Source organism: Cotesia glomerata, linkage group LG1 (assembly GCF_020080835.1).
Source record: "Cotesia glomerata isolate CgM1 linkage group LG1, MPM_Cglom_v2.3, whole genome shotgun sequence".
Classification (NCBI taxonomy): Eukaryota; Metazoa; Arthropoda; class Insecta; order Hymenoptera; family Braconidae; genus Cotesia; species Cotesia glomerata.
The window spans coordinates 22,927,996-22,946,871 of NC_058158.1; the positions used below are offsets into that span (position 1 = coordinate 22,927,996).

The 18,876-nt window shown below is 36.7% G+C and overlaps 1 protein-coding gene across 3 annotated transcripts in view; it reads right to left on the minus strand.

The window, feature by feature from the left end:
- The window catches only part of LOC123275179 (hypoxia-inducible factor 1-alpha-like), a 128,921-nt gene extending 110,272 nt beyond the window's left edge, over positions 1 to 18,649 (minus strand). For all 3 annotated transcript variants that reach the window (XM_044743125.1, XM_044743124.1, XR_006511646.1), the window contains exon 1: positions 18,588 to 18,649. In XM_044743125.1, the coding sequence (XP_044599060.1) occupies positions 18,588 to 18,622 (35 nt within the window). In that variant the 5' untranslated portion in view covers positions 18,623 to 18,649. The remainder of the gene's footprint in view (positions 1 to 18,587) is intronic.
- Positions 18,650 to 18,876: the final 227 nt, after the last annotated feature.

Genomic DNA, 18,876 nt, shown 5'->3' on the forward strand with positions numbered 1-18,876 from the left:
CCTGATAACTCCGAAATGGTTCTCCGTACGCATATATTCATTCAAACAATTTTTGTAGATCGTTAAATTTCCTACAAGAATATGTATCGATCATAGCTATAAAATGCTTCGTTGTTGACTAGCAAAATTCAAAAGTAAAAAAAAATTTTTAACTTCCCGCTAAAAATCTCAGATTTTCAAAAATCGGGAAGTTATTGTTTTTACCCCGTTTGGCAAAAATCGAGTTTTCATCAGATCTCGACGTTTGAAGGTCACAGGAAGCTTCCCTGACTACCCCCGCGATGTTGTCACTATGTCTGTATGTATGTATGTGTGTGTGTGTGTGTGTGTGTGTGTGTGTGTGTGTGTGTGTGTGTGTGTGTGACTATGTGACTCGCTTATAACTTTTGAACGGTTGAACCGATTTCATCGCGGTTGGTGCCATTCGAAAGGGCTACGCTGAACTTAGATTTCCTGAGAATTTGAACCGATTCGGACCGATAGATTTTAAGAAATCTTGAAAAATCTTAAAAAAATAAGAAAAATCATTTTTGAAAGTAGTTTTTGGAATATCTTTTAAACCGCTCTATCGATCAACTTCCAAAACTAATCCGTCCCTAAGCTTGAAAAACCACCCCGATCGGCGTCAACCCGATCAAAATCGGTTGATTCGTTCGAGAGATAGCGTGAACGAAAGAAAACCGAAAAACCGAAAAAGTGTTTTTTCACATAACTTCGTCATTTCTTCTCGGATCACTTTTGATGACATAGCATAATTTATAGAGCTTGAAAAACCGCGTCGATTGCCGTCAAAAACGTAGAAATCGGTTAATTAGTTCAAAAGATATCGTCAATAAAAGATTTGAAAACAAGTGTTTTTTTAAAATCACCGCGACATTTTTTTTTTTCATTTTTTTTAAATATGTTCGAATTGGCTCAACTGATCAACTTCAAAACTAATCAGCTCTTAACTTTGAATACCCGCATCGATCGCCACATAGAGCGTCAGAATCGGTTGATGCGTTCGTGAGATATCGTTGTCGAAAAAATCGAAAAAAGTGTTTTTTTGTAATAACTCCGAAATTTTTCATTAGATCAATTTTTTTGTTCTAAATTTTTTATAGAGCTCAAAATAACACATAAATTGTATTTTTGAGCTCGAAGAGCTCAAAAACGTCATAAGTGCAATTTTAAGCGCCTAGGTATGGAATTAGCGGGAAGTTGCAGGGATGGCCTTCAGGGTCAACCGTTTTTCTAATTTTTTTCTATGTTATTTAAATGGAAATAAAAAATTAATTACAGCCACCTCTATACATTAATATTAAGGGCTGAGATTTTCACAATGTCTTCGATTAGGGATACTCTGAAGAATTTTCAAAGTTCTTCGAAAAAAAAAAAATAGTTTGTTTTTTTGAAACACTCTATTATATATATATATATATATATATATATATATATATATATATATATATATATATATATATATATATATATATATATATATATATATGTATACAAGAAATATAAATATATAGATATATTAGACTGATTCAAAAAAATCGACTATTTTTTTTTTTCTTAAATATATTGAAAATATTGTTGGAAATGATGAAAAAAAAATTCTGTGAAAGTTACAGCCCTTAATATTAATATTAAGATGTCCCGCATGGTAAATTTCAATTTCCCGTATGATTAACATGGGAAAGCTTGTTTTTTTTTAGTTTAGAATTTTATAACTCTTTAATCGTTTATCAAAAAAGCCAGACTAAATCATTTTCTTGTGTAAAATTGAACGCTCTGCAAAAAAGCTATCTTAGAATTTTTCGATAAACCGACGCGTTTTGAAGTTATTCAACTTTAAAATATAATTTATAATATTTTTAATTTTTTGACGAAACTATCAAGTTTATCAAAAAATTTTGTCAAATTTTACAAATTTTTTGTATTCTATATTTTTTTTGGTTTAACAGATCCTTTTATTTAACTTTCAAATTTCTAATACTGTCGTATCTTAATTTTTCAATAAATTGAAATTAATTTTATTTTCAATTAAAAATTATTTTCATCTATTATTTAATTGATTATATAAGTTCATAATATTATATATTTCAAATTCATGCAATTAATTTTATTACTATAATAAAAATGTTTGATTTAATTTTTTTATTTATCGAAGCTAGTTTCACAGTTAAAATCATCGAAGCGCGAAACAGAGAAGACATCGGTTGTACTATTTGTTCTTAATTAACCACACTACTATTCATACCATCAAAAAAGCTTTAAGGACGCCCCCTCCCTTAGTATCTGACCACCTCGCACTACAACGCTCATTATTCCGCGACTCGACGCTTTAACCGAACTTTTTTGATTTGGGTAATAATAACCCATTGTTCAATTGATAACTGTGAGTGACGCGGTGTTCTAACCTCCAAATTCGGACTTTGATTGTTGCTATAGTTTATCATTGTTTTTCGTGAATATTTTTGGCTTGTATTTTAAATTCATTTTTTTGCAATTAATTAATTCATATCCTAGAATTCTTTTTTTATGGGTTATTTGTCCAATTATTTGATGAACGATATTTATTCTTCTTTGAATTATTTCGTAACTGAGTCCTTTTTTAAATGGACAAAATCGATTATAAAAAATGGATAAAGAAATTTATTCAATTGATTTTCCAATAACTGGTATTGTTGGACGTAAACTTCCAACTTTTAAGGACGTTTTAGCTTTATTTTTCTATAATCATAAAGTACAAAAGTGTGGTGTTAAACAAAGTGCTTTATTTACTGTGACCGAGGTTCAAGAACAATGGAAAAAGGCTCAAATTCCTACTTGTGAGACTTTAAATGCCATCAATAAGTTATTGAGAATGTTCAAAAAGTGGCAAAGTTTGCAGCGTAGTTATAAACGGAGACAATCATTCACGCAAATCAAAAATGAAACTGTTTTTAAGAATAAGTTGAAGGAGTTATTTGATATTGCTCACACGAAAGCAGCTAAAATCTTAAGTAAAGAGGGAAATGAATTTTTGCTAGCCCAGAGATCATCAGGTCGACGTGGATTTATTGATAATTTTCCATAAAAACCTCTAACATATGAAGAACTGATGGAGGTAGATGAAGAAAGTATGTATTAATTCAAGTTTTTCACAAGTATTTCATGTTAGTTGCTGATTGATTAATTTAATGACTTTAAAATGATAGAAAAAGAATTGTAAAATATGGAGATTTTTTACTTTTCGCATTAAGTAGACAAGCAAGCACACAAAATCTTTATATTATTATTACTTCATTAATTTTTGCAAAAAGTGTGATTTTCAGTAAAGTTTAGTTAAAAGTTTTTGGATGCTGCGATCAAAAAGCAGTATAAAAAAAATCACGGGAAAAAAGCTTTGCGATTTTTATGTTTTTTTACTTCATGAGCTTTCAAGAATATATCGAGCTATGAACATTTTTAAAAGTACGATGTTTTAATAATTTACAGATTCGGATGAACTGGTTGACAATAGTACCATTACTCCAAGCCAAGATAGTAACACTACTTCAAGCCAAGGTACACTAACAACATCACAATCAACGATAAGTCATGTTTCAAATTTCGAAGATGAATTATCTCTGCCAAAAGTGACTTCAAAAATGTCTATAATGACACCTGAACTTGTTGCTGCATTAGATCGCGGAAATGTAAGCAGTAGAAATGCTACTTATATCATAGCTGCAACTTTAAAGATTGTTGGATATGATCTTAATGATGTTAATTTAAGCTACAGTACTATTCGACGGGCACGTATATCTCTAAGAGAAGGTATAGCTAGAGAACTAAAGGAACAATTGATATGTTAAAGCAGTGTGCTTTGATACTGCAGTTACTAACAGGTAACATTACAAAATTTTTCTCATGACGTTGAAATACATTTGTAAGATTTACACAATTTCGCTTAAAATACTTTAAGATCATTAACATAAAACTGAAAATTTTTTTTGTTTCTCCAGTTTTTGTGAGCAACAACAAGTTTAAAATACAATTTGCATTATTCCAATATCTCACTTGAATTTTATTTTTTAGGTATTTATCACGGCGCAGGTGTTGAATTAGAGAAAGCTTTAGGTCGAGAACTTATTTGGTTACCATGTCGTCATCACATGTTTGAAATTATTTTAAAAAGCGTTTTTGAAGTATATTGGCCTAAACAAACAGGCCCGAACGTGCCAATATTCAATCGATTCAAAGGTTTTTGGAACAAAATTGATAAATCAAAATTCAAAGCGGGTATAGAAGATACCGCTGTTGATCAAGCTTTGTCAGACATCACTGATGAAATTTCAGGATTCATTGGAGAATATTTGCAGGTAAGATCTGTGTTAAGTGATTAAGTTTTGTTGCATATCTTAAAAAATCGTTGAGAAGAAATAAAGCTTATCAACTTTATCGGTTCAAAAATTATTCGTATTTTGGTTCAAATTCATTCATTATTTCTTTTCTTTTCGACGAATGGAAAATAATAGTTTATGAATCAATATTTTGAATTTTAACTTCTTTGCAGAAATATCATCCAAGGAGTGACTACAGAGAATTTTTGGAGCTGTCATCAGTTTTCTTAGGAGTTGTTCCAAAAGAAAATTTTTCGTTCAAAAGTCCAGGAGCTATGAGTCATGCTCGTTGGATGTCCAAAGCAATATATTGTTTAAAAATATTCATTTTTCGGGAAGAATTCAAACTCACAACTTATGAGATAAATAGCCTCCGAGAAATATGCAAGTTTATCATCAAAAATTATATAACAGCGTGGTTTACTTCGACTTCAGCGACTTTGGCTGCACAACATGATTTAATTTTCATGCAGAAATTAATTCGATACAAAGCAGTGTAAATTTGGCAATATCAACTGCAACTACTGAAAAAATGAAGAATCACCTATGGTATTTATCTGAAAAATTAGCCGTAATATGTTTATTTGATGGATGTGTAAAAAATGAAGTGAAAGAACAAATTATTGTTAATTTGAAGAATCGAGATGGTTTTAATACGAACGCCAAAAAATTGGAGATAAAACAAGAAGACATTGAAGGATTTTTGCAGAAAGATATGAGTGATTTTGTATCAAAAGATTCTATGTTCATTTTTACAGCGTTTGATTTACCGTATGATTTTATGGAAAGAGATGTGAATTTTTGGCCTCTTGATGAAAGTTATAATGAATGTGTGAAGTTTTTTGATAAAGTGACTGTGGTTAACGATGTAGCGGAACGTGGGGTAGGGTTGATCGAACATTACAATAAGTGTTTTACAAAAAATGAAGAACAATTGCAATACTTATTACTTGTTATCAGTGAATATAGGAAAAAATTTCCGAATTGTAATAAAACTACTCTAATGTCACAAGGTTAGGGAAAAAAAAATAAAAATAATTTTTAATTGAAAATAAAAATAATTTGAATTTATTGAAAAATTAAGATACGATAGTATTAGAAATTTGACAGTTAAATAAAAGGATCTGTTAAACCAAAAAAAATATAGAATACAAAAAATTTGTAAAATTTGACAAAATTTTTTGATAAACTTGATAGTTTCGTCAAAAAATTAAAAAATATTATAAATTATATTAGGTTGGCAATAGCCTAATCGGCTCGGTACCTGCATTTCGAAAGAGTGGGACCAGGGTTCGATTCCGGCGCGCACCAATATTTTTCAATGATTATAAACTAAGAATATGTGCGTTTCATTGCCAGCCTCTGTACCGGTCGGGTTTTCTGTGGTTTTCCCATATAGTTATGGAGGTAAAATGTCATTATAGAAGTACCTCCATACTATTTAAGACCGTAATGCAAATGCAGGTACTGATTATAACGCGTAAGTCGGCCACAGTCGCAGCACATGTGTGTCGGGCATGAAAGAAAAAATCCCGACATGCAGGGGGGTGGGGACGAAAAAGTGGTTGAGAGTTATAATGACGGGGTTGAGAGATTATATTGCGGAGAAAAAAGTGGAGAGACAATAATTCCCCACCCTCCCTTGTAAAACACTCTACAGTGATACAAGTAAAACCATCCTCAATTATAAATTATATTTTAAAGTTGAATAACTTCAAAACGCGTCGGTTTATCGAAAAATTCTAAGATAGCTTTTTTGTAGAGCGTTCAATTTTACACAAGAAAATGATTTAGTCTGGCTTTTTTGATAAACGATTAAAGAGTTATAAAATTCTAAACTCAAAAAAACAAGCTTTCCCATGTTAATCATACGAGAAATTGAAATTTACCATGCGGGACATCTTAATATTAATATTAAGGACTGTAACTTTCACAGGATTTTTTTTTCATCATTTCCAACAATATTTTCGATATATTTAAGAAAAAAAAAATAGTCGATTTTTTTGAATCAGTCTAATATATATATTTATATAAATAAAAATCTATGTCATTTCTATTGAATTATATGTATCTATTTCACACTCAAGTTTCCAATCAATAAACCTCGTTAAGTTAAAAATTTTACTTCAATAACATCTCTAACTTAAACTCTCGATAAGTAAAAAACTCGATAACTCAAATTTTTTTACGTTTCCCTTGAATTTTAACTTATCGAGGTTCTACTGTGTATATATATATATATATATATATATATATATATATATTAGGGTGTGCCAAAATGTAACTCCCGTGGAGAACCTTTTAAAATTGGAATTTTTCGTTCCGCTTTTAACAGCGGCTGCGTTTGGGCATTTCCTGATATATATATTTATTAGACTGTTTCAAAAAAATCGACAATTTTTTTTTTTCTTATTAATATTGAAAATATTGTTCGAAATGACGAAAAAAAAATCCTGTAAAAATAAAAGTTCTAAATATCAATATTAAGAGGTGCCGAGTCGAAAATTTCAATTTCCCATTTGATTAACGTGGGAAAATTTTTTTTTCTTACTTTGGAATCTTGTAACTCTTTAACAAGTCATCGGACAAGTTGAGTCAGAACATATTTTTGTTGAGAATTGAACGTTCTACAAAAAAGCTTTCTTATAATTTTTCGATAAACCGATGCGTTTCGAAGATATTCAACTTTAAAATATTCAACTGTCAAATTTCTAATACTATCGTACCTTGATTTGCCAATAAATTCAAATTTTTTTTTCAACTAAAATTATTATTATCCATTATTTATTGGATTCTATAAGTTCATAATATTATATATTTTAAATTTATGCAATTAATTTTATTATTTTAATAAAAATGTGCTAACATAATTTTTTTTTTTTTTTTTTTTTTATTTTTTTGGAATCTTACGCGTCAGCCTTCAGGCCTAGACACGTAAGATTTTTACGTCCTTTCCTACTATTTATTGTTCTTGATGTGTACCATCTTTACCTCCTTTCCGCGGCTGTGGCCGACTTACAGTTTGTACCCGCATTTGCCTGTGCCCCGCCCCTTAGCACAGTGACCAAGGAAACCACAGAAACCTGGCCAGGGTACAGTCGACAAGGGAGCAAACCTTGGAAATCGCAGAAAAATTGCGTCTGCCAGGGCTCAAACCCCCGCCTGAGCGACTGTTGTACGGGCAGTTTAAGACTTAAACCACTCGGCCACGCAGTCACCGTTTATAATTTTATTATTTATCGAAGCTAGTTTCACAGTTAAAATGATCGAAGCGCGAAACAAAGAAGACATCGGTTGTACTATTTGTTCTTAATTAACTTCACTTCTACCATACCATCAAAAATGCTTCGAGGACGCCCTCTCCCTTAGTATCTAACCACCTTGCACTGCAACCGAGCTTTTTTGATTTGGGTAATAATTACCCATTGTTCTTACCTCCAAATTCGGACTTTTATTGTTGCTATAGTTTATCATTGTTTTTTGTGAATGTTTTGGCTTGTATTTTAAATTCATTTTTTGTAATTAATTAATTCTTATCCTAGAATCCTTTTTTCATGTGCTATTTGTCCAATTATTTGTTGACCGATATTTATTTTTCTCTAATTTATTTCGTAAATGAGTACTTTTTTGAATGGATGAAGTCGATTATGAAAAATGGATAAAGAAGTTTATTTAATAGGTTTCCTAATAAGTGGTCTTGCTGGACGTAAACTTCCAACTTTTAGGGACGTTTTAGCTTTATTTTTCTAGAATCATAAAGTACAAAAATTTAGTATTGAAGAAAGTGCTTTATTTACTATGACCGAGGTTCAAGAACAATGAAAAAAGGCCCAAATTCCTACTTCTTAAACTCTAAATGCCATCAATAAGTTATTGAGAATTTTCGAAAAGTGGAAAAGTTGCAGCGTAGCTGTAAACGAAAACAATCATCCACGCAAATAAAAAATGAAACTGTTTATAAGAATAAGTTGAAGGAGTTATTTAATATTGCTCACAAGATAGCAGCCAAAACCTTAAGTGAAGAGGGAAATGCATTATTGTTAGCCCAGAAATCATCAGGTCGGCGTGGATTTATTGATAATTTTCCACAAAAATCTCTAACATATGAAGAACTGTTGGAGGTAGATGAAGAAAATATGTATTAATTCAAGTTTTTGACAAATATTTTATGTTAGTTGCTGATTGAATAATTTATTGACTTTAAAATGATAGAAAAAGAATTATAAAATATGGAGATTTTTTACTTTTCTCTTTATCGGTTCAAAATTTATTTGTATTTTGGTTCAATTTCATTCATCATTTCTTTTCTTTTCGACGAGTTTAAAATAACAGTTTATTAATCAATATTTTGAATTTTAACTTCTTTGCAGAAGTATCGTCCACGGAGTGACTATAGAGAATTTTTGGAGCTGTCATCAGTTTTTTTAAGAGTTGTACCAAAAGAAAATTTTTCGTTTAAAAGTCCAGGAAAATATTTCAGAATTGTATTAAAATAACTCTAATGTCACAAAGTTAAGAAAATAAAATTAGAAAAACGGATGACCCTAAGGGCCATTCCTACAATTTCCCGCTAATTTCATACTTAAGCGCTTAAAATTGCACTTACTACGTTTTTGAGCTCTTCGAGCTCAAAAATGGAATTTTCGTGTCATTTTGAGCTGATGTGGTTTTTTGATGTGAAGAGCTGATTAGTTTTTGAAATTGATCGCACAGTCGTTTAAAAGTTATTCCAAAAAAATCACATTTAAAAAAAATTTTTTTTTGTAGTTTTTTTAAGATTTATCAAAATCTACAGGTCCGAATCGGTCCAAAGTGTATTCAAAATCTAAGTTTGGTCAAGCCCTTTCGAATGGCACCAACCGCGATGAAATCGGTCGAGCCGTTCAAAAGTTATAAGAGGTTTACACACACACACACACACCCACCCACCCACCCACCCACCCACACACACACACACACACACACACACACACACACACACACACACACACACACTGGACAGTATCCGAAAAATACAGTGGCAGTGATCACCAGTTCGTGACATTTAACGTTGGATTGGCATCTGCTCCGGTACCACAACACGACCTTTCTAAGCGAAAGTGGAATGCCAGGAAGCTTGATCCAGAGGCACTGCGAGCTTCACTTGCACGGAGCTGGTCTACCCTTCAGAACAACCCGACTCCGGATACTTGCAGCGAGACAGAAAGGACAGTACTAAATACGATGAAGGAGATTTCCGCCGCATGTGACGCCTCTATGCCGCGGTTGAAAAACCGGAGTTTTCGCAGGCCGGCGTACTGGTGGTCAACAGACATAGCGGAACTTCGCAAAATGTGCCATCAACTACGTCGCCGCGCAACGAGAGCCGCCAAACGCTCCCCAAGCCAGGACTTGTATTCAAAAGAGTACAAGCAGGCCAAAAAGATGCTAAATCGAGCCATCAAAGCAAGTAAAGCAAAGTTGTGAAAAGAGATCTGCAACGATCTCGACAATGACATCTGGGGTAAAGCCTACCAAATTGTCGCCAAACGACTTGGAAAGACTTCACCAGAGGCGCCGAAGTCTCCAGCCTTAATGGATAGCATCGTAGTGGAGCTTTTCCCCAAACACCCGCCGCGGGAGAAGAAACACTACACTAAAAACAACGAAGTAACGCCTTTCACAACTAAGGAACTACAAGACGCGGCCAAGTCACTCAAAACAGGAAAGGCACCTGGACCTGATGGCATCCCGGCATCGGTGATCAAGATTATAGCCCTGGAATACCCAGACTTACTCCTGAACACCTACAACGCATGCTTGGCAACTGGCACCTTTTCCGCGGTCTGGAAACAGCAGAGATTGGTTCTCTTAGACAAAAGTAAGGGAACCCCCATAACACCTTCGTCGTTTAGACCACTCTGTATGCTAGACATTGCTGGAAAACTGCTCGAGAAGCTCATACAAGGGAGACTTCGCGACGACATCGACCGTGCTGGAGGTTTTGCCACCAACCAGCATGGCTTCCGGAAAGGTCATTCGACAGTCGGAGCGATCAAGAAAGTCATAAAGACAGCAACACAAGCATGGTCTGGTAGCCTCAAAGCTCGTAAAGTATGTCTTCTCCTCACGCTAGATGTCAAAGACGCATTTAACAGCGCAAATTGGGGAGACATTTTAGACGCTCTGGAGCACAAGTTTGACGCGGAGCCAGAAAATCTGGCACTAGTCGACAACTACCTTGACGATAGAAAGCTAATAGTGGAAACTACTGAAGGCCCACAAGAATACGCCATAACGGCTGGCGTGCCGCAAGGCTCAATAATGGGGCCTGATCTATGGAACGCAGACTACGACGAGCTTCTTGAAATCCCGTTGCCAGAGCAAGTAGAGCTAACAGACTTTGCAGACGACGTTGCAGCCACTATAGTGGCGGACAGCGTGGAAGAGGCCGAACTGCTAGTTCGGGAAACCATCGACACCGTCGAGACTTGGCTCGATAAGCATCACCTGAAACTCGCCAAACAGAAAACCGAGATGGTCGTTTTGACCCGTCAAAAATGGTTTCCAAAACCATTCGCTATGGACATGGGAGGAACAACGCTGACGTCAACAAGGGCCCTGCGGTATCTAGGGGTAATGATAGACGAGAAACTATCTTTCCGTGAACACCTCGACAGTGCATGCAAGAAAGCCAGCAAGACTGTGTCTAGCCTAGCACGAATTATGACCAACACCATGGGACCAAGAACAAAAAGAGAAGAGTTCTTCTAGAAGCAGTCCACTCGGTACTGCTTTATGGAGCGGAGATATGGGCAGACATATTAAAGCAGAAGACCTACCGGCGAAAGATCGCAGCAGTACAGCGGCGAGGCGCTCTCAGGGTTGCCTGCGCCTACCGCACAGTTTCCGAAGCGGCTGTATTGGTCATTGCAGGAGCCGCGCCCATCGACCTATTAGCGTTCGAAAGAGCAAAACTCTATGACGCTAAAGACAGTGATGATAACATGAAGGACGCAAGAACGAGGATAAAGGCGGAAACGCAGCAAGAGTGGCAGGACCGATGGACATCGGGAGAGACGGGCAGATGGACGGCGCGCCTGATCCCAAACATCAACGTCTGGCTCTCTCGGAAGCACGGGGATACGGACTTTTTCCTGACCCAGCTATTGACGGGACATGGGCAGTTCAATGCCTATCTTTTCAAGATGGGTTTGCACAGCACACCAACGTGCAAATACTGCCCGGATAAAATCGACGACTCCGAACACACATTCTTCGAGTGCGCTCGATGGAAGGACTACAGAAGAAACACTGAAGAGATCATAGGCACCAGGCTCTCCCCCTCAAGCCTGGTGACCTATATGATCAAACAAGAGGAAAACTGGTCAGCTGTTGCAGTTTATGCACAGCACCTCCTGAAAGACAAAATCGCAGAAAGGGACCAGTAGCCAGGAGTAGGCGTCGTGAGACGCAGCACGACTGGATTGAAGTAATGCTAACGCGGTTCCAATCCAGTCCTCCCCGTACCATCTAGGGGAGAGGGGAAGAGGAATGTTTTTTTTAGTGGGTAAAAATCTCCACACTACCGACTATCGATATCTGCCGGAAGATGGGCGGCAGAGTTAACGATACCGGTGTCTTTTGAAGATCTTTTTTCGTACCTCTTTATAAAAAAAAAAAAACACACACACACACACACACACACACACACACACACACACACACACACACACACACACAGCTGGCACTATGGACACGTTGCTGCCCAGTGTAGAAGCGGAATAGATCGATCAAAGCTCTGTCTTAAGTGCGGACAAACTGACCATCTAGTAGCTAAATGCCCTAATGAAGCAAAGTGTATGTTATGTGATGAAAAACCCGGCTCAACAGATACTGCCCACCGGGCTGGTTCTAGTAAATGCCCAGTTTTCCAAGAAGCTCTCCAGAAGACAACAAATAAACGAGCATGAAAATATTACAGCTAAACATTAATCATTGTGAGGCTGCACATGACTTGCTTCTGCAGACAGTGCGTGAACTAGGGCCTGACCTTGTACTAATAGCTGAGCCATATAAATGCCTTAAAGGCAAATTATGGGAAACGGACACGACCACTAGGGCCGTCATTTGGTCCTGTGGCAAGCTCCCATTCCAGAGCGTAGTTAATAATTGCAATGCCGGCTTTGTAGCAGTATCAGTAGATGGCGTTCGCTTCTATAGCTGCTACGCACTACCTAGCCTCTCTATTGTTGACTTCACTAACTTTCTGGATCGACTGACAGAGGACGCGAAGCAGCATCAACCAGTCGCGATAGCCGGCGACTTTAACTCCTGGGCAGTAGACTGGGGTAGCAAGCTAACTAACGCACGAGGTAAAGCGTTACTTGAGGCTTTTACTGCATTAGACGTAGTCTTACTCAACAGTGGTGACACACCAACCTACACCAAAGGAGACGCAAGTTCCATCGTAGACCTCACGTTCGTCAGTAGCAGCCTCGCGAGAGGTAACCTCAACTGGAAGGTGCTGGATATCTACACTGCCAGTGACCACAACGCGATTCTCTGGGAGATATCAAATGACCAGGATACTAGAGGAACTAGTAGGTTACCTAACCACATTCGGTGGAGAGTACAATCTTTCGACGTGGGTACGCTGACGACTGCTTTGGATAATGGCCCGATCACCGCTGGATGCGCAGAAGATCAGACTAAAGAACTTATGAAAAGAGTGACCGAAGCTTGTGACGCCAGTATGCCACGAAAACGAGGCATAAATAGAAGACCCGCGGTGCACTGGTGGAACGATCACATCAGCGCTCTTCGTAAAGAATGCCTCAGGAAAAGAAGAATATCACAGCGTGGCTTCCGTCGACCTAACCTTGCAGAACTGGTGGCAGAGTATAAAAGGCCCGTCGGGAACTAAACAAAGCCATCAAGGATAATAAAAGACGCTGTTGGAAAGAACTCGTCGAAGAAGTGGAGAAGGACCCATGGGGCAAACCGTACAAGGTGGTCACGGCCCACCTGAAATACCAGCCAATGCCGTCGCCTACGTGTCCGCGGCTCCTAGAGAGGATTGTTACTGTGCTGTTTCCTCAACAACCGGTATTCACCGGCCAGTTAAGGCAGCTAAACCCTGAAGACATTCCATCTGTCACGGAAGAAGAACTAATGGAGGCTTGTAACCGCGTAGGGAATAACAAAGCGCCGGGACTAGACGGAATCCCTAATATTGCCTTGAAAACAGCCATAAAGGCAGCACCAACGTTATTCTTGAAAGTTTACAATACGTGCCTCAAGGAAGGGACATTTCCTCGGAAATGGAAACAACAACGACTGGTTCTACTCCCTAAAGGAAAAAAGCCACCAGAAGAGCCGTCATCTTACCGTCCACTTTGTATGCTGGATACAGCCGGTAAGATATTCGAACGCATAATTCATCAAAGAATAGAAGCAGTTGCAGATCCACTCCTGGCAAACAACCAGTATGGATTCCGAAAAGGACGATCAACCCTGGACGCGATCAATCTGGTTGTTACTACGGCCCAGGAGGCAATTGCAGGAACCAGATGGAAGGGTGGTACGAAGAAGTACTGCCTGGTGGCGACGTTAGACATCAAAAACGCCTTCAACTCTGCTAACTGGGACTGCATTATGCAAGCTCTTCAAGAGAAGAACGTGCCAGGATACCTAAGTAAAATAGTAGCTAGCTACTTCACGGATAGAGTCCTCAGATATGACACAAAGGACGGTCCGAGAGAGTACGAAATCACCGGAGATGTTCCGCAGGGCTCTGTTCTTGGCCCACTGCTGTGGAATATCATGTATGACGGGCTTCTAAGGCTAAAGATCCCAAGAAATATTAAACTTGTAGCGTATGCGGACGACGTGGCCGTAGTGATTGTCGCTAAACACCTGGACGAGATTCACCACATGTTTGATCTAGCATTCCAGCAAGTAAACCAGTGGATGGACACAATGAATCTTCAACTGGCGAAACATAAGACTGAGGCAGTGCTTATTACCAGCAGGAAAGTGTTAGAGACCATCAATCTTAGAGTCGGCGAACAAGAAATCACATCACAACCTTATATCCGATATTTGGGAGTGATGCTTGATGCCCGTCTCAACTTTAAACAGCAAGTGGAACACGTCAGTGCCAAAGCGTCAGTAGTAAGGGCAAGCCTCGCACGATTGATGCCTAACGTCGGAGGCCCAAAGCAGAGCAGGAGACTATTGTTGGCAACTGTAGTCACATCAGTGCTTACGTACGGAATATCCATTTGGGCCGATGCGCTAGAATTACAAGAAGCATGGAGAAAGGCTGGACCAGTATATCGCCTGAGTGCCCTAAGAGTAGCTTGCGCCTTCCGCACAATATCTGAGGAAGCAGTGTGCGTAATTTCTGGAACTCTACCTCTCAGAGTCCTAGCTGAAGAAAGAAGGAACCTTTACCAACGAAAGAGGTCAACAACACTGAGCGCAGAAGAACTCAGAACGGAACAAAGACAGCACAGCATCGCACGATGGCAATCTCAGTGGGATGCCGCAGAGAAGGGTAGATGGACGCATCGTCTCATACCAAAGATCGACATTTGGCTGAACCGGAAACACGGAGAGGTCAACTACTACCTAACGCAGATGTTGTCAGGACATGGCTGTTTTCGGGCTTATCTTCACCGCTTTAGGCATGACGATTCTCCGGAGTGCCCGTCCTGCCCTGGAGTCACTGAAGATGCGGAGCACGTTTTCGAGTGCTCGCGTTTTAATCCACAACGTGAGGAGCTGGAGAGGATCTTGAAGAGGAGAAGTCAACCAGAGTCAGTCGTAGAAGCAATGCTGTCTTCAGAAGCTGCCTGGAATGCAACGAACACTTTTGCCACAGAAGTGCTTACAGAGCTGCGTTCCATCGAGAGAAAAAGAGCAAAAGACAGAATCTAGAAGGAAGAAATAACATCTTAGCCACCAGAAGGAAGAGCGGCAGCTAATCCCTGCCCGCGAAGAAATGCCTTACGGCGGTACCATGGGGATCAGAGGATAGAAGAGAAAGGGGTTTAGGGTTTAGTGGGTAGGGGCGTTAGCGTCGAGTTTTAGTATGACGCTGCGTCGAGTCGCCACATATCCAGGCCAAACAACTATGCCTAGAATCCGTAAAGGATTCCCCTAAAGGGAAAACACACACACACACACACACACACACACACACACACACACATACATACATACAGACATAATGACACCCTCGCAGGAATAGTCAGGGAAGCTTCCTAGAACCTCAAAACGTCGAGATCTGATGAAAACTCGATTTTCGAAAAACGGGGTAAAACCAATAACTTCCCGATTTTTGAAAATTTTCAATTTTCTTAGCGGGAAGTTAAAAATCTGGAAAACGGTTAACCGTAAAGGCCATCCATGCAACTTCCCGCCAATTCCATATTTAAACACTTGAAATTGCACTTATGACGTTTCTGAGCTCAAAAATACAATTTGTGTTATTTTGAGCTCTCCGAGCTCAAAGAAATAGCTTTTGTATGCTTTTAAGCTCTTCGAGCTCAAAAGTCTGATAGAAGTTTAATACAACAGTATTTTCTGAATTTTCAAACTGCAATAATTTCTGAATGAATGAATCGATTTTCACGCGGTTGGCAGTATTCCACGCAGTTTTTCAGAATCTATGATATACTTGTGAACACAAACTGATCGAACCGAAAATTTTAGAGAAATTTGAAAAATTCACATTTTCCGAATTTTTCCGACAACGATAACTCACGAACCAATCAACCAATTTTCACGTTCTTGGTGGCGATCGATGTGATTATTGGGCTCTAATAATTATTTAATTTCGTCAAAAACGATCCAAAAAGAAATTTCGAAGTTATGTGAAAAAAAAAAACACTTTTTTCGAAATTTTTCGTTTTCGATAACTCTCGAACGAATCAACTCTCGAAAGAATCGATTCAAATATTCACGAAATTTAATGGCAATGATACTCTTTGGATCGCCACCTATTTCGATCCGATCGGCCGAGGCGTTCAAAAGTTATTAGAGGTTTACATACATACAACACACGCACACACATACACACATACAGCCGCACAGACACCATCGCGGGAATAGTCATGGAAGCTTCCTGTGACCTTAAAACGTCGAGATCTGATGAAAACTCGATTTTCGCAAAACGGGATAAAACCAATAACTTCCCGATTTTTGAAAATTTTCAATTTTCTTAGCGGGAAGTTAAAAAAATTTGTAGGAAATTCTAATGAAAAGTGATAAAAAAAAAAAAAAAAAAAAATAATAAAAACAAATTATAAAAAGTCTGTAATACTATAGTTCATTGAAGAAAATTTATTATTAAACGACAAGCTGTTTAAATTTTAATTTTATAAGTGATTTGTGACTTACATGATAATTATAATAGCACCAAAGAAATAAAAAGAAAAACGTATGATATATTTTTGATATCTTATAGATATTATTCATCTTAAATTATTTATAATAATCTTGTGATAAATAAATAAAAGACATATTTATCAACTTTATACTATGCTATCTGAAATGCTAGTTCAACTACTGCTTCCGGGTTGTTCAACTACTGCGGCACTTCAGAATTGTTTGTTCAACTACTACTGCTTTTATGGTATATCTTTTAAACCTTATAACAATATAAATGCTTAATTATTTATGTTTTTTTATGCATTAATAAATTAAAAATTGTTTATATTTACATGAGAAACACTTTTTTAACTAATAAATAAATTTTTATTTATTAAAAGTTGGGTTGAATACGTTTTACTTCGAAAACTGTTTAACTACTGGGTATTTTACCTTACTACGCAAAAAAAAGCGCTGAACGTTGGAAAAAAAATACTTTTAACGGAGTATAGACAGAAAAAAAAATTAACTTGAATTAAGGAAATAATTTTGAAGAACTTCATCTTCTTGATTTGAGAAGAAAAACTCTTAAACTAAAAAAATTTTTTTGGTTCAAGTAAATTTACTTGATTCAATAATTTTTCGTCTTGATTCAAGTTAAATTTTTTTCAGTGTAAAATCTCTATTTTTATGATTTTTCCTAATATATTATAACACTATAATGATACTTTTTGATTATTTATAGTTAACTTTTCGATTGGAAAATTAATAATCTTCAAAACATAGGAAGTTATTGATGGGTAGTTATTGATTTCAGTCCGATTTTGAGAATGCGAGTTTTGATCAGATTTCTACGTTTCGAAGTTCTAGGAAGCCGTCTCGACTATTTCCGGATGGACTTTCGGCCGCGTGTGTGTGAGTGTGTTTGTGTGTAAATAGTATATTACACATTTAGGGCAGTAAAATAAGAAATGTCTTAGATCACATGTAATTGTTGTCCGAGGCGAAGCCGAGGTCAATAAACATGTGATCTGAGGCTTTCTTATTTACTGCCCGTGGTGTGTATACTATTTTTCTCCTCGACGGAGGCGGAAAGTGACATTTTCGTTTATTGCAGCGGGACGAAAGTTAACGCTTTCCGCCCAGAGGTGAGAAAAAATTTTGTCGGACGAAAATACCTTCAGAACGAATCAACTGATCAAGATGAATAACGTAGCGTTTGAAAGGGTTAATTGAGAATTAGATCTGATGAGATTTTGAAGTCGATCGCTCAAGCGGTTTCAAAAATATTCAAAAAAATAAAAATAAATAAAAAAACTTTCTTTTAATTTTTTTTCTTTTTTTTTAGATATTTTTAATTCTTCAACTAATTGACTCAAAATTTCCTAAAACACTTTTTGTGCTTAAAACTGCGTCGTATACTGCCAAGAAAATTAAAATCGAATGCCGCGTTTAAGAGACGTTTATTGATTTGAAAAAATTTCTCTTCGAGCTCAAAAATCAACTAGTTGGAAAATTTTCGAGCGATTTGAGATTGAAAAGAGCGGGAAGTTTCAGGGATACCCTCCACTATTAACCTTTTTTCTGATGTTGATTTTTTGTATGTTTGAGCCTCTACCAAATGGAAATTTATTCTTAGTTTAAAGAATTGAAATAAGAATTTTTTTATTACGTGCTTTGATAACAATCATTCATTTATCAGCGATAATTTTCTGAAGCTTGCTAAATTTAAAAAAAAAAAAACAAATCGTTTTAGTATTGATTTATGGAATCATTCATTATTCGAATTTATTTTAGCAGAAACATATTGAATGAACACATCAATAGAAAAATCCGATGTTTCTAATTAATAGTGTCACAATACTGATCATAACCTACCTTCTTTTTTCTTTGGATTTTTTTTTCGATTCCATTATTTAAAATTATTTGAACACAGTAGAAGTAAAGTTAAACTATTATTATATATTTGAAGTTTAAAATTTTTGTTGTTATGAAAAGGAAAAAAAAATAATCTAAAAAAAAATATGTTATGGAAATTAACCAAATTCCTTGATTTTTTTTCAGTATTCAATATAAATACATTAACTACATTAACAGAATTGCACAAATAATTATCACACTGTCACATGTACATATACAAATATATAATCATTACGCTTAGTAATGA